The sequence below is a fragment of the Euleptes europaea genome, chromosome 13 (genome assembly GCF_029931775.1).
Source record: "Euleptes europaea isolate rEulEur1 chromosome 13, rEulEur1.hap1, whole genome shotgun sequence".
Classification (NCBI taxonomy): Eukaryota; Metazoa; Chordata; class Lepidosauria; order Squamata; family Sphaerodactylidae; genus Euleptes; species Euleptes europaea.
This window is the reverse complement of record NC_079324.1, coordinates 61,097,378-61,112,864: the sequence shown is the minus strand read 5'-3', so window position 1 is coordinate 61,112,864 and position 15,487 is coordinate 61,097,378. Positions and strand designations below refer to the sequence as shown.

At 53.2% G+C, this 15,487-nt stretch overlaps 1 protein-coding gene across 1 annotated transcript in view; it reads left to right on the top strand.

Moving 5' to 3' along the window:
* Positions 1-15,487, top strand: part of KDM2B (lysine demethylase 2B) — a 77,721-nt gene that overhangs the window by 55,540 nt on the left and 6,694 nt on the right. The window contains exons 12-16 of the mRNA XM_056859463.1: positions 6,786-7,010; positions 10,831-10,974; positions 11,811-11,897; positions 12,307-12,606; positions 14,340-14,378. Coding sequence (XP_056715441.1) covers positions 6,786-7,010; positions 10,831-10,974; positions 11,811-11,897; positions 12,307-12,606; positions 14,340-14,378 — 795 coding nt within the window. The remainder of the gene's footprint in view (positions 1-6,785; positions 7,011-10,830; positions 10,975-11,810; positions 11,898-12,306; positions 12,607-14,339; positions 14,379-15,487) is intronic.

The following is a 15,487-nucleotide window of genomic DNA, read 5'->3' as shown; positions in this document are numbered from 1 at the left end:
CCTGGGTCTGATCCAGCAGGGCTTTTCTTATGTTCTCCTCTTACCCATCTGCTTGGTGCCGAGCCTCTCGGAACAAAAACATTCCCCCCACCCCCGGGCCTTTTGTTAGCTCATTCAGAAGTTCAGGGGTTGACTGGCCCTTTAACTCCCTGGGACAGTTTCTGCAGCAAAGGTGACCACGGCCGTAGGTTGCAGAAAGCCTAACCTGTGATCGCCACCATTGGTGTCCCTCCCTGCACCCCCCCCCCCAGGGCCACTTGACTTAGCTTCCTGCAGGGCAGTTTTATCATCCCTGCCCCCACCAGAATAAAAGTCTGCTTTTGTTTCTCACTAGTTTTGCCAGTTGGGTAGTTCTTCCTCTCTGTCTTGTTTGATAGGTTGCCCTCCTCATGTATATTGCTCCGTTTTACTGTCTTCTGTTCTCGTGGTGTTGTTGTTTTTTAAAATACAAATACTGCTTTTAAGGTTAATAGGTTCAGTTTATTGCATATGGCCAAAGGCTGTTACAAGAATTAAACACACACAAAAAACCAACACTATAAATTGTAGATAAAAGTCACATCTTAGTAACAAATTAAAACTCGAGGGGCATTTTTTAAGGGACTTTCAAATAGCAGTCATTTTCACCTGGGACTTCAAATATTTATTTGCTGCTTTTAATGACGGTTTAGTTCTTGGTGTGGAAGCCGTTTTCAGGGCATTCTGCTGGGAGTGCAGAGCAGGCACGTTTTTTTAAAAAATCAATAAATACATCACTTATATCCCAGCTTTCCCCCAGGGAGCACCAGACAATCTCCCAGCCAGGCACCAACTGGGCCTGCTGAGCCTCTTTAAGGCTGCTGCTTCATTGGGCATCAGACCCCACCCTTGACTTGGGTGCTGTTCTCACACACTCACACAATGCGGAATCAAACCTGGTTCTCCAGATCATATTCCACCGCTCCAAGGGTGGCCAGGGGCTAACCGAAATGGTAGGGAGTGATGCCAACAAAATGAAGACGCATCGGTCTTGGCATTAAGGGGGTTGCTGTGTTGGGAAACTGGAAGCAGCTGCCACAGAGAGCCCCTTGCTTAGAGGGTAGGGTTGCCAACCTCCCGGTACTAGCTGGAGATCCAGTTCCCCTGGAGAAAATGGCCGCTTTGGCAATTGGACTCTATGGCACCTCTCCAAACCCTGCCCTCCTCAGACGCCACCCCAAAACCTCCCTCCGGTGGCGAAGAGGGACCTGGAAACCCCATTAGAGAGGTGGTCTGCCCCTATGGGGAAACCTCCTGGTTGGCCGCTGCCCTGGAGGGTTGTTGGAGGTCAGAAGCCAGCGGTGCTGCCCACGCCACAGGGGCCACCCTGCTCAGGCCTGAGCCACTGTGACCACGGCAGCCATGATCTGAGCCACTGATCAGCGCTGCCCGCAGGAACAACTTGGCTCAGCTTGCTCCAGGACTGTTTCAACATCCGACTCTGCCCGATTAGCCCTTCCCCGTTCTGGGGGAAGAAAAAAAGCCGCTAGAGGAAGCTGTTGAGATCAGAACAATATCCAGATATATTGTTCCGATATAACACTCCATTCAGGAAAAGGAAGGAGCCTGCTTCTTCCTTTTCCCTGCACAGAAATGAAACAAGGACCGCGTTGGTTTGGTTCTGGAGTTTAGGGCTTCCCTTCTAGAGAGTATGGCCAGTTTAATGGAAAACGGGTGGTGGGGCTAAGAGTTAACTGTGGGTCTGGAAGTCTGTGGTTCAAGCCTTGCCTTAGCCACACACCGGCAGCGTATCTTTTGAACAGCTCCTGTTCTCTGAGCGTCAAAGACCAAACCACAGTTTGCGATAACGCTGGGCTGCCCTACAGCACAGGGTCATCTAGTCCAGCCCCCTGCGCTATGCAGGAAATTCACAACTACCTCCCCCCCACACACCCCCAGTGACCCCCTGCTCCATGCCCAGAAGACGCCCTCCCTCTCAAGATCTGCCTAAGGTCACAGAATCAGCCTTGCTGACAGATGGGCATCTAGCCTCTGCTGAAAAACCTCCAGGGAAGGAGAGCTCGCCTCCTCCCGAGGAAGCCTGCCCCACGGAGGAACCCCTTGGCCCCCAGCAGCAGAGCCAAGGCGGCCGGCCCAGCCTGCCCCCTCTTCCCTTTGCAGCCGGCGGCGACCCCTTCCCCACCTTTGCGTGTGTGTGTGTGTGTGCGTGCGCGTGCAAGGGCCGGCGATTGGGCCAGCCCCTTCCTGGCTCTTTGCAGCCGTGCATATGCATGAGGCGGGCTTCCTCCTCCTCCTCCTTGTGTGTAAAGCGAGGAGGGGGAGGAGGCGGAGCTGCGTCCGCGCCTCCAGCCATGTCCGCCCGCCGCCGCCGCCGCCCGGGCCCGCCGTGAGCCATGGCCATGTCGGTGAGCCCCGACGAGGAGGACGACTACGACTCGGAGCAGGAGCAGGTCGGGCGCGGCCCCCCCCTCGGGCACACGGGGCACAGGGACGGAGGGGGCTGCGCCACCCCCACCCCCAGCTGGGGAGGGGGCTGCGCCGCTGCAAGAATCCCCCCAGCGTCCGGGGGGGGGGAGAGAGAGAGAGAGAGAGAGAGAGACAATGTCGGCGGCGACCGCTGGCTCCGGGTCCCTGGCGAAGATGGTTTCTGCGCGGTCGGGGGGGGGAGGGGAGGGGGCGCTTTTGTGTTGCAAAGGAGAGAGCTGGTGGGACTTGGTGGTTTGCTTTCCGAAGGGGGAGGGGGCCAAAAAGAAGGGCGGCCCAGCGAGGTGCCGTTTGGACCCCCTCCCACCCCGGCCGGGGCTTTGCAGCGGTGCAAGAGCCCCTTTCTTCGCGGAGCCGCTGGTCCGGGCTGCAAAAGGCACGCGTGCGGGGCGGCGACCCGCGGGGGGGGGGCAGCAGCCGGGGGGGGAGGGGGGGAGGGAGGGAGGGAGGAGAAGAGGGTGGGCGGAGGGGAGGGGGAGAGGTCCGGCAGTGGCAAGGGCTGGTCCGCCCCCCCCCCCGTTTCCTGCCCCCCTCTGCTGGGTGCGCGGAGTCCCGGGGTCCCTTCGCAGCCCTGCCCAGCGCCTGGCGGGCTGCAGCCTGCCGGGGGTGGGCGTGAGATCTGGCTGAAGCCCGTGGTCCTGGGGGGGGGGGCGTGGGGGAGGCTCTCTCCCCCTCCCCGGCGAGGCTGCGCAAGGGCCGGGCTGCGAGGCTCATTGTTCGGGACCGGCGCGCCTGGGATGGGGCCGGAGCCCGGCACCGCCAGCCCACGCCGGCTTCTGCCTCCGGGGTGTCACCGGGCGCTTGGTCGGGGAGGGAGGCAGGACGGGGCGGCCCTTGGTGGGTCGCGCAGGCTGCAGAGAGCCGGGGCGGCAGGGTGGGGAGAGTGTGGGGGCCAGGAGCGAGGAGACACCCCCCCCCCAGGTTGAAACTCTGCTCTGCTTGCTAGTGAAAGGGAGGGGGGCGCGACCTCATGCTCAGCCTACCTCGCAGGGTTGTTGTGGGGATGCAATGGAAGAGGAGGAGGAGGATGTAAGCCAAATGCCGCGCCCCCCGCCCCATTGGGGAGCGAAGTCTGTTTTAAATAAATCAATTAAAATAAATGTGGAAGGAGTCAGGGTTACCCTCTGTGAGTTGTTTTTGAAAAGCTACATAGAAAAGCAGACTGTCTGCACATTGTACAACTTTTTGGAGTGCTTCTCTGTTGGAGAGAGGAGGACCTCTCTGCATTCCAGAATTAAGATTCTTTAAATACTTTATGGAATTGGATGGGTCTTGGAAAGATGGCACCACGGAGTTAGTTGCCATATTTATATCTCCCGACTGGGGCTCAGAGCAGCTTTTCTAGAACACCGTTCTCCCTTCTTCTGTTTGCTCCCAACAGCAGCCCTGTGAGGTAGGCCAGGCCGAGAGCTTGCGACAGGCCCAAGGTCACCCAGCGAGCTTCCATGGGAGAAGTGGGGATTTGAACCCAGGTCGCCCAGGGCCCTAGTTTGCCACCCTTTTGCGTAACGTGTGAAAAGGACGTGTGGTATTAGCGCACTTCAGGGGCCAGCCTTGGGTATGTGAAAGCATTTTTGGCTGCAGCAGCTGGACCCAGTTCTGTCCCCTGTGCTTCTTTGCTTTTGGGGATGATGGACGGTAGTTTGAAAACGCCTGCCTGTTGGTCGTCTGCTCTTCACTGAAATGGGAACATCAGTTCCATGAATTCGACTCCAAACGAAACTTGAAATGCCTTTTACTTTCTCGGTTAACTTTCTGCATTGTGCAGTTAGCTTTAGCTTTGGACCGGTGGGGAAGTGGAGGAGTTTGAGAACTGCTTGGGCCCTGTCACATTGGGTGCTTTCACGCATGTGGAATAATGCACTTTCAATCCACTTCCAATGCACTTTGCAGCTGGATTTTACTGTGTGAAGCAGCAAAATCCACTTGCAAACAATCGTGAAGGCGCATTGAAAGTGGATTGAGAGTGCATTATTCAGGAAGTGTGAAAGCGCCCATTTTGTGTGTTTGTGCTGCAGTTGCTTTCTTGCTGTCCTTGGAGGGGAGGGGAAAGTGGCTAAAAACATTTTTTAAAATGTGGGGAGGGGCCGTGGCTCAGCGGTAGAGCATCTGCTTGGCATACAGAAGGTCCCCGGTTCAGTCCCCGGGGTCTCCAGTTAAAAGGGACTAGGCAGGCAGGTGATGTGAAAGACCTCTGCCTGAGACCCTGGAGAGCCGCTGCCGGTCTTGAGTAGACAGTACTGACTTGGATGGACCAAGGGTCTGATTCAGTAGAAGGCAGCTTCATATGTTCAAAAAGCAGGCGTGTTTTGGGCAAGTAGAGTCGCACTCTGTTTTGGAGCAGGGAACTGAATCATGGGATGTTTCTGCCTCTCTGTCACCACTGACTGGAAACAGCAAACTGGCTTTTCAAATTGGGGCCCCAGCTCTTGGGGGCGGGGCGCATGCTTCTCAGCATCCCCTTCTTTGGAATCAGAACCTTCTGATGATTCTTGTGTCTCATCAGGATATTGATGCTCATTACGAACATTCATAATTGTTGCGTATGTTGATGTACCCTGACATGGATAGCCCAGGGTAGCCCGATCTTGTTAGATGTCGGAAGCTCAGCAGGGTCAGCCCCGGTCAGCATTTGGGTAGGAGACCACCAAAGAAGTCCAGGGTCGCTATGGAGAGGCAGGTGATGGCTAAGCAGCCTCTGTTCATCTCAGCCCGATCTCATCAGATCTTGGAAGCTAAGCAGGGCCAGCCCTGGTTAGGACTTGGATGGGAGACCACAAAGGAAGTCAAGGGTTGCTAAGCAGAGGCAGGCCATGCCAAACCACCTCTGAATGTCTCTTGCGTTGAAAACCCTCTGGGGTCTCCATAAGTACGACTTAATGTCACTTTTCACCACCATGTTGATGTGGGCTATTGTATATTTTTCCATTTGATTGGGTCTGGGTCAAGAGCACCAGAGGGTGTGCTCCTGGTGCCGCTTCAGTTGCTGCCAACGAGGACACTCCTCCAAGCTTGATTTTCCTTCCTTTTTTTAAATGAGTTTTATCTTCGCCAACATGTGCCTTTTTGTACTGGTGAGCTGTGGCTTCATTGCTTTCCAAAAGTCTTCAGTTCAGTTAATGGTGGACGTGCCTCCCTGGGAGACACCTGGCCCCCTCATGGCCGGTCTTCCTCATAATGTACAGCCCCCAAGGGAGCTTTGGGTGCATCCTGAGTCCCATTCTTCAACAACAAGGCCCCACCATGCCTCTTACTGCACGTCCTAGACTCTTGTGCTGTGCCCAGGGGTTAATGTGGAAAGGATCTGGTGAAGGAAACACATTGGAAAGTCGCAGCAGCACATCATAGAATCATAGAGTTGGAAGGGGCCCTAGAGGCCATCTAGTCCAGCTGCCTGCTCAATGCAGGATCAGCCTAGAGCATCCCTGACAAGTGCTTGTCCAGCCTCTGCTTAAAGACTGCCAGTGAGGGGGAACTCACCACCTCCCTAAGTAGCTGATTACACTGTCGAACAACTCTCACTGTAAAAAATTTTTTCCTAGTATCTAGCCAGTACCTTTCCGCCTGCAATTTAAACCCACTATTGCGAGTCCTCTCCTCTGCTGCCAACAGGAACAACTCCCTGCCCTCCTCTAAGTGACAGCCCTTCAAATACTTAAAGAGAGCAATCATGTCTCCCCTCAATCTCTTCTCCAGACTAAACATTCCCAACTCCCTCAGCCTTTCTTCGCAGGGCTTGGTCTCCAGGCCCCTGATCATCCTCCTCATTCTCCTCTGCTCCCACTCCATTTTTTCCCATCCTTTTTGAAGCGAGGCCTCCAGAACTGCACACAGTACTCCAGGTGCGGCCTGACCAGTGCAGTGTACAGCGGAACCATGACATCTTGCGATTTGGATGTTAATGCCTCTGTTGATGTACCCCAAGATCGCATTAGCTTTTTAGTGTCGCTTCATCATACTGGCTGCTCATATTTAACTTATGGTCCACCTGTACCCCAAGATCCTGTTCACACACACACTGCTGCCCAGAAGTGTATCCCCCATCCAGTATGCATGTCCCTCATTTCTGTTACCCAGATGTAGAACTCGGCACTTATCCTCATTGAATTGCATCTGGTTCACATCCGCCCACTTTTCCAGTGTGTTCAGATCTCGTTGAATTCTATATCTCCTGGTGGGTTCGCTGCTCCTCTCATGCCGTGAAAGGCATCAAGCAGTCCTATTACCGAGAGGGGGTCCCTCCCGTCCCCTACTCAGCACTGACCATGCTGAAGGTTCACTCAGGTATTAACCCTGGCACGTTGCCGCCTCTCCTTTTCCAGAATCGAGCCGTCGGCAGGCCGAAGGGTAAGCTGGGCCCTGCCTCGGCCGTGAAGCTCGCCGCGAACCGGACGACCGCGGGGGCCCGCCGGAGGAGGACGCGATGTCGCAAGTGCGAGGCCTGCCTGCGCACCGAGTGTGGGGAGTGTCACTTCTGCAAGGACATGAAGAAGTTCGGCGGGCCTGGCCGGATGAAGCAGTCGTGTATCATGAGGCAGTGCATCGCGGTAAGCCTTGCTTGTTGGGAGCTGCTCTCTCATGGCACATCACAGTCGCCTCTTGGTGTAACCAGCCGGAGAAGCTTTGCTAAAGTTGCCTCCCCCCGCCCTTTCCTTTACATACCAATAATAAATGTAGGGCGCAGGCTAGTGCAGATCTTTGGAAGGGAGCAGCTTTTGTGGGATCATAGAATCATAGAGTTGGAAGGGACCACCAGGGTCATCTAGTCCAACCCCCTGCACAATGCAGGAAACTCACAACCTGTCATTAGGATTGCCAGGTCCCTCTTTGCCACCAGTGGGAGGTTTTCGGGGTGGAGCCTGTGGAGGGCGGGGTTTGGGGAGGGAGACTAGGGAGGCTTCAATGCCATAGAGTCCAATGGCCAAAGCAGCCATTATCTCCAGGCGAACTGATCTCTATTGGCTGGAGATCAGTTGTAATAGCAGGAGATCTCCAGCTAGTACCTGGAAGTTGGCAACCCAGACTATCATTGTGCATCCATTTGAGTCCAGTAGCAGCTAAGAGACCAACAAGGTTTTGGGGGTAGAAGCTTTCAAGAGTCAGTGCTCTCTTTGACTCTCAAAACTCGTATCTTGCTGGTCTTCTACTGCAGAACAAGAGGGCTACCCTCTGAGACGTCCTGCCTTTAGATTGGCTGTTTATGCACGGGAGGTTTTGCCTTGGATTTGCCGCTCTCTACATGCACAATTTCCCCCATTCGAACTCTCAACACTCAAAAACAAGCCCCCAGGCAGAGTTTTGAGAACTCAGATGGGGAAAATGTGCATCTAGAGAGCGGCAAATCCAAGGCAAAACCTCCTGTGCATAAATGGCCAAAGCATCTTAACTCGGCAGAGAGCCTGCTTTCAGGGAAAGTGGATTTTCTCATAGGAGAAGGTGCAGGGAGACATTCCCCGCCTCAGGTCTCTTCGGATTACAAGGCAGAGTTGTCTGAGGGAGGCCAGCGTTTGGGTTCTCGCTTTCTGGGTAGTGTGGATCTCTAGGGCATGCCCATACAATGGAAAAGCTGGAGTAACTTCATTGCCCAGGACAAATACTTTGAAGAGAGAGAAGGATTGAGAAATACTTTGTAAACAACATTATGCTGTATGCTATTTTTTGTTTGTTAGTTTTAGATTTATTGACAGTTTAGTCTTGAGGCTGCTCACTTTTCCAAAAGGGATTTAGACTGATTCACACTCACTTCCTTAACTCAATGAGCTTGCTAATCTCCCAATGTGGGACTGCTGAAAACTAGAACTTTAGCGTGTAAGAGCAGTATAGCTCTGAAAAGCAGCTGCTAGGCCCAAGGGCGTTGGGATGGCTGTTCACGTCCTGCTTCTGAGCACCAAGCGGTGTGCCTCTAGTCACTGCTGGAAATGGAACCCTGAACCATTTGGTTTGGTCCAGCAGGATGCTTTCTGACTGGTGGGATGTTTTCTTGGTGGACAGAACCTGAAACAGGAAGCTGGAGAGCTTCTAGTCTCCCTTGCTAGCTGTTCATTTTGGTGGACGTTCAATTGCCTTCTGCAGTCTCTAACTGATGTGAATTAACCTCTGCAAGCAGCTGTTTTGCCATAAAAGTCAGTCCCTTTAAAGCTCTGGAATCGGCTAACAGAAAAGGAGTGATTTATAATCTCCTCTTAATTGCTTTTCCAACGACAGCACCTTCCTTCCCCTGGGATCCTTTGTTTCTCTCTCTTCACATCCACCCACCCCCAGTCACTGTCACAAGGCTGAGACCCCTACCAGACTCTGGCAGCTCAGGTTGCTTTTGTCTCTCCCGAAGGCAGGGCAGTCCTTCAGTTAGGCTGATGTTCAGAGCGCTTCGGTCTCTGGGAAGGAAGGATGACGGAGGTGCCAAAAGATAAAGGCAGAAAGGGGGAGGTCTTGTGGAGCTGGAAGGAGAGACCAGTCTGGCTGCTAGAAATCCTCAATGCCCCCCTGAAGATGACAGGCCCTTTCCCCAGTTGGACAAGGTCCCCCATTAATCAAGATGCACCGATGTCTGCCACCATTCTCCTTGTATGTGGGCTTCTATGAAGCTGAGCCACCTCCTGAGTCAGGCCTCTGGCCTGTTCAGCTCTGTTTCGTCTTTTGTTGGGATGAGAAAGCCTCCCTTAGCAGGGTTGTTACAGGGAGTACTGAGATCCTGTACGTTAAAGCGGCCTCAAGGAAATGCCAAATATCATCATTGGCATTGAATAGGATTTAAAACACGCAATTTAGCTGATTTGTTGCTCCTGTGTGTACTAGAATAGAATCATAGATCATCTAGGAACACTAGATCATTGCCCCAAGTACAGCCAACTAACTGTCCAGCATCTGCCTCGTTCCTTCCAGCACTTCTTGCAGGATCTGTTCAGAGCATGAGAGATCATAGAGTTGGAAGGGACCACCATGGTCATCTAGTCCAACCCCCTGCACAATGCAGGAAATTCACAGCTGCCTCCCCGCCCCACACACACCCAGTGACCCCTACTCCATGCCCAGAAGATGGCCAAGATGCCCTCCCTCTCATCATCTGCCTAAGGTCATAGAATCAGCCTTGCTGACGGATGGCCACCTAGCCTCTTCTTAAAAACCTCCAGGGGAGGAGAGCTTACCACCTCCCAAGGAAGCCTGTTCCACTGAGGAACCGCTCTGACTTTCAGAAAGTTTTTCTTAATGTTTACTGTTGGGTGGAGCTGGGGGCCCATTCCACTGGTTTGGGTTTTTGCAAGAAGTAAAACCATTCCTGAAAGGCAGATCTATATTAGGATCGTTAATGAGAGCCTGGAAGAGATGCTTTGCATGCAGCACCCCCCAGATTCAAGCCCTGCTCTGGCAGCCCCACTTAAAGGCTCTTGGGTCGCAGGTGTTGCAGAAGACAGTGGAGGGTGGCTGCCAGTCAGACCATGCTAGGCTGGGTGAACCAATGGCCTTAGGCAGCTTGACGGAGACTGGCGGTGGCTCATTGGTGGAGGCCCCTGCTGGGCACGCAGAAGAGTCAAGGTTCAAACCAGCTCTCTCCAGTTAAAGGGTCTTGGGTGTTCCCTGTTGCAGAACCTCCCTCCAGAGGAACTGGTCGGCCCCTGTTTGAACCGGTACGCTGGACTAGATGGACCGCTGGTCTGATCCGGCGGGGCTCTTCGTATGGTCTGACGTTACGTATCTGGGAGGACCTTTTCCTGCTTGAGACCCCAGAGAACCACTGCCAGAAACAGGGCTGAGCAAGAGGAACTGATTGAATCAGCCGCCGCGCTACATCTGAGCTGGGGCAGTTTTGTACTGTCACCACTGTTTTGGTGACGACCTGGGGGTAAAAATGTGGCCATCTGGCTGATTGGAACAGTAGCCTGCTTATGGGGGTTTGGGAGACTCTGAGAGTGCAGGAGCATGCGAACAGCCTGGCTGGATCTGACCAAAAGTCACAAACAGACAAAGGGCTTAACAGCTGTTTAGTTTCTCTGGCCTTGTAAATCTGAGTTTTCTAGCAACAGTTTACCAGTTGCCTAGGCAGTGTAGAGACTGTGACCCTCTGTGCAGACACGTACAACAGAGGGGCCGTGGCTCAGTGGTAGAGCATCTGCTCAGCATGCAGAAGGTCCCAGGTTCAATCCCCGGCCTCTCCAGTTAAAGGGACTAGACAAGAAGGTGATGTGAAAGACCCTCTGCCTGAGACCCTGGAGAGCCGCTACCGGTCTTAGGCAATACTGACTTTGATGGACAGAGGGTCTGATTTAGTATAAGGCAGCTTCATGTGTTTATGTTCACTTTCTGGTTTCTCACTCTTGCTGCCTGGTCTGTTGCCTTTGTGTGTGTTTGTGTGTGTATGTGTTGATCCAGCCGGTGCTGCCTCACACTGCTGTGTGCCTGGTGTGCGGAGAAGCTGGGAAGGAGGACACCGTGGAAGAGGAGGAGGGCAAGTTCAACCTCATGCTTATGGAGTGCTCCATCTGCAACGAGATCATCCACCCCGGATGCCTTAAGGTGAGGGCTGCCAGAGAGGAAGGGGGCAGTCAGGCCACCATGGAGGGGATTTGGGGGAAACTCCTTGCAAGAACCACACAGGCCCCCCACTGCCTTTCTTCTTCCCGTCTTCAGGTTCTTTGCACTGTCCGTCGCTTCGCTTCTTTCTGGGGCTCAGAGGAGCTTCCCAAAAATCGACACCCAACCAGGGCTGCGTTCTCTTTGAGTTTTCTAGCAACAGTTTACCAGTTGCCTAGGCAGTGTAGAGACTGTGACCCTCTGTGCAGATACGTACAGCAGAGGGGCTGTGGCTCAGTGGTAGAGTATCTGCTCGGCATGCAGAAGGTCCCAGGTTCAATCCCCGGCATCTCCTGTTAAAGGGACTAGGCAGGTATGTGATGTGAAAGACCCCTGGAGAGCCGCTGCTGGTCTGAGTAGACGATACTGACTTTGATGGACCAAGGGTCTGATATAAGGCAGCTTCATGTGTCTGTGTGTTCACATTCAGTCCTGCTTATGGGGGTTTGGGAGACTCTGAGAGTGCAGGAGCATGCGAACAGCCTGGCTGGATCTGACCAAAAGTCACAAACAGACAAAGGGCTTAACCCCCTGCAAATGGCGACCACCCTGTTGGTACAATACAACAAACTCCCCGCTCAATGCCATTTGGCAGTGCCTCATGGCCAAGTCCACTCCATAGGGTGACCTGCTAGGGGCTTGTCTGTCCCAGCTGGTAGCAAAAGCGAGAGGCCTGGAGCCTGTTGGCCCTTGGCATTATGGGTTGCCTCACCCCAGCACCTCAGATCTGTAGCAAATGATGCAGATAAAATCAGCTGGGTGCGTGTCCTTTCCCCCAGGTGCGGGAATCGGACGGCGTGGTCAATGATGAGCTGCCAAACTGCTGGGAGTGTCCCAAGTGCAACCACGCCGGGAAAACGGGGAAAGTGAGTTTCACTGGAACGCGAACGAGAAAAATTCGGTGTTTTAAAGAAAATCTTGGCACATCCTTTTTTGTTTGTGTTATTTGGGGTACTCACCACTTAGAAAACTTTTTACGTAAACAGAATCACAAACTGCCACTTCATTGAGCAGATAGAAATTGCAGACATCTGCACCAGTCTTGTAAGGGGGGAAAGTGGGCTGCTCATGCGGAGGAGTGGGGAATCAAACCCGGTTCTCCAGATCAGCGTCCACCGCTCTTAACCACCACACCACACTGGCTCTCCCAACAGTTCCCCATAACCCAAACACAGTGTGTGTCTGAATGAGCTTTTGATAAGGGATCTGGTCAGTCGGTGGGTAGAATTTCTGCCGCCCCCGAGAGGCTGCTCTGGAAAAGCATAAGATATAAAGTTGGCTTGTGTGCTTTGTCTCTCTTTGGCGTACAAGCAAAAGCGCGGACCAGGGTTCAAGTACGCGTCCAACCTCCCCGGCTCACTGCTGAAAGAGCAGAAGATCAACCGGGAAAACAAGGAGGTCCTCCCGGAAGCCACCAAGCGCAAAGTGGAGTGCGAGGAGCCCCCCCGGAAGAAGTTGGAGGAGCACCCCAAAAAGCCCCCCCTGGACCCCCTGCTGAGGAGGAAGTCCGAAGACATCCACCTGCGTCGGAAAAGGAAATTCGAGAAGCCCCAGGAGCCCACCATGAGGAAACGGGTAAGATCCGGGGGGCTCCCTCTGCTCCTCAGAGCACGCGCAAGAAGCACCCCCCAAGGGGGCCTCGGGAAGGGCCGCCTGCCAGTGGCTAGCAACAAAGGAAGCCGGTGGGGTGCCAGGTTTAGAGTGTTAGGCCTGGGGGGGGGGGTCAGATCACCACCGAAGCCATGTGGCTCCATGGGCTGTTCGCTGTCTGTCAGCCTAACCTACCTTGCAGGGTGGTTGTGAGGACAAAATGGCTCCTAGGAGGAAGGGTGTGATAAACATTCACTGCATTGTGTGCTTTGTCTCTCTCCCCTACATTCACAGGAGGGGCTGTGGCTCAGTGGTAGCGCCTCTGCTTGGCATGCAGAAGGTCCCAGGTTCAATCCTCGGCATCTCCAGTTAAAGGGACCAGGCAAGTAGGTGATGTGAAAGACCTCTGCCTGAGACCCTGGAGAGCCGCTGCTGGTCTGAGTAGACAGTATGGACTTTGATGGACCAGGGGCCTGATTCAGTACACTGATGTGTACGTTGAGACTTGGCAAGAGAAGCAGTTTTCTCTTCACCTGGGCATAGAGACTGTACCTGGAATGCCCTGGGTGCGGTTTCCCGCCTGTTCTGATTAGACACTGGCCCACGCAGCGTGGACAGGTGATTTGACCAGACGAGCCAAATCCCACTTGGTCGTTGTTTCAAGCGCCCACCGGGTTTTTCAGAGGAAGTTTCTGGTTGCAGTCCTTACAGGAACCGCGAGAGGTAGCGTTATCCTCAGGTTGCAGAAAGTCAGCTGAGCCTGAGAAAGAATGGCCTGCCCGGTGACTTTGTGGCCAGGGGCAGGCTTGGGACTCCCGTGGTTTTCACGCGCTGAAGGGAAAAGCAGCCGGACTCTGCCTGGGTCCACGTTTGCCGCTCTGCCCATGCTCGGAAACTAGAGAAGGCCAGCGTGGCGGCGGGCCCAGCTTTCTGCTTTTTATGTTGCCACCACTAGATGGTGCTCAGAAGAACTTGTAACCTCCTCCGCTTTCTACCAACTAGCCGCTTCCTCTTTGATCATAGCGAAGCCGCCTTCCAGCGAATCGTTCCGCTGGTCTCTCTAGCTGCGTTTTGTCTGCTCCGGGGGCCGTGGGCAGAGAAAGGGCTTTCCGAACACTTGTTCCCTGGCGTCCTTTTAATGAGAGGCACCAGGAACTGAACGGTTCATGTTACGATCCTGCTTTTCAACCAAACCGAAGGGGTTTACTGCCATTAAAAACTTGAACAGCAGCTAAGATGTCATTGTAGTGAGATCTGAATCCAGGCCCGACGGAGGAGCACCTGCCTCTTCTCTCTCTAGCCTTGGCAATGGCATCTTGGTGCTACGTTGGGCAGGTGGGCTAGTGCAGTTTTTTTTAATGGGCTTGTAATTTTTTGTGGGCTTGCATGCCACGGTTTTTGCATATTACAGCCAAATGCACTCGGGGAGGTTTACTCAAAAGCCGGTGCTTATTACAAATGTGTCCTTACAGCCTCCCCCCCCACCGCCTCAAATCACAGTGTGGCCTCTCCCTGATTTTTTACTTCATCCTTGCAGGCAAGCTGGTTCAAGCCTCTCTTTTGCCGCATATAAGCTGCTTAAGAATGTGTGGAGGATTGCAGCCCTAAAGCCCCGCAAATACAGTTGGGACTGTTAGCAACAACTGTGGGGTGGTGGTGGTATTGAAGCACATCTGTACAATAAACCTTTCTATTTTTCCTTCCTTCTCTGACAACAGCTAAAACTAGGCAAAGAAGAGAAGCTGTTTAGGAAAAAGGTACTTCGTTGGCACTGTGATTTGTGTGGATTTCTTTCTCTCTGCCCCCTCCCAAAATTATTTGTGCTGTAATCATCAGCATGGAGCATGTTGTGAACCTGAATACATGGGGGGAGGGGAATCACAGCTGGGGTATGTCCTGCTGTTCTGCCTACCCACCTGAAATCCAGTGTTTGGTTCAGGCCTGGTTGATGTCACCCTGAAATGACACCCATTGCAATGATTATTGGCCAAGAGAGCTAAATTAAACCTCCAGGTTTCGGTGCAGTCTACCTCTGAATAGCAGCTGTTGGGGCTAGTAGGGAAGAGCTTGTTCCTCATGCTTTACTTGTGATTCTTCCACAAGTGTCTGGCTGACAATGAGAACATAATGCTGGATCCGGCAAGGCAATTTTTGTGATGTTTGTGCAAGGGCTGTCTACGCAGAAGATGTACCATTGGGATTTTATCTACATTAAAAAAAAACTTCCACTGTGGAGGTTTTCCAGCCACACCTGGGTGGTCCAGCGATCTTGCGGTTTAGCCTTCATTGTGGGTTGGGTTCCTGAGGATCTCAGAACCTCAGCCCACTATAAATATGTAATGGTTGTATTTAACAGTTAAATAATTCCCTAAAGAACCCTGAGAATTCTAGGCTTGTGTTTGAGGCTGCCATTCTCCTCGCAGAACTAGAGATCCCAGGGTTGTTTATAGGGAAGGCATGATGACTAAACCAGTGTTAGAAAAGAACAAGAGTCCAGTAGCACCTTAAAGGCTTAACGAAATGTCTGGCAGGTTGTGAGCTTTCGTGAGCCATGACGGCTCACGAAAGCTCATACCCTGCCAGGAATTGTGTTAGTCTTTAAGGTGCTACTGGACTCTTGCTCTTTTCTGCTCCTGTTGACAGACTAACATGGCTGCCCATCATGCTGAGTTCTTGGGATTACATGTTGTAGTTCCGGGGAGCAAAGGAACCAGGTTGGGCTGGTGCAGTCCCTTCTTTCAGGGGAGGGGCTGTGGCTCAGTGGTAGAGCATCTGCTTGGCAAGCAGAAGGTCCCAGGTTCAATCCCCGGCATCTCCAGCTAATGGGAGTAGGCAAGTAGGTGAGGTGAAAGACCCTGCCTGAGAC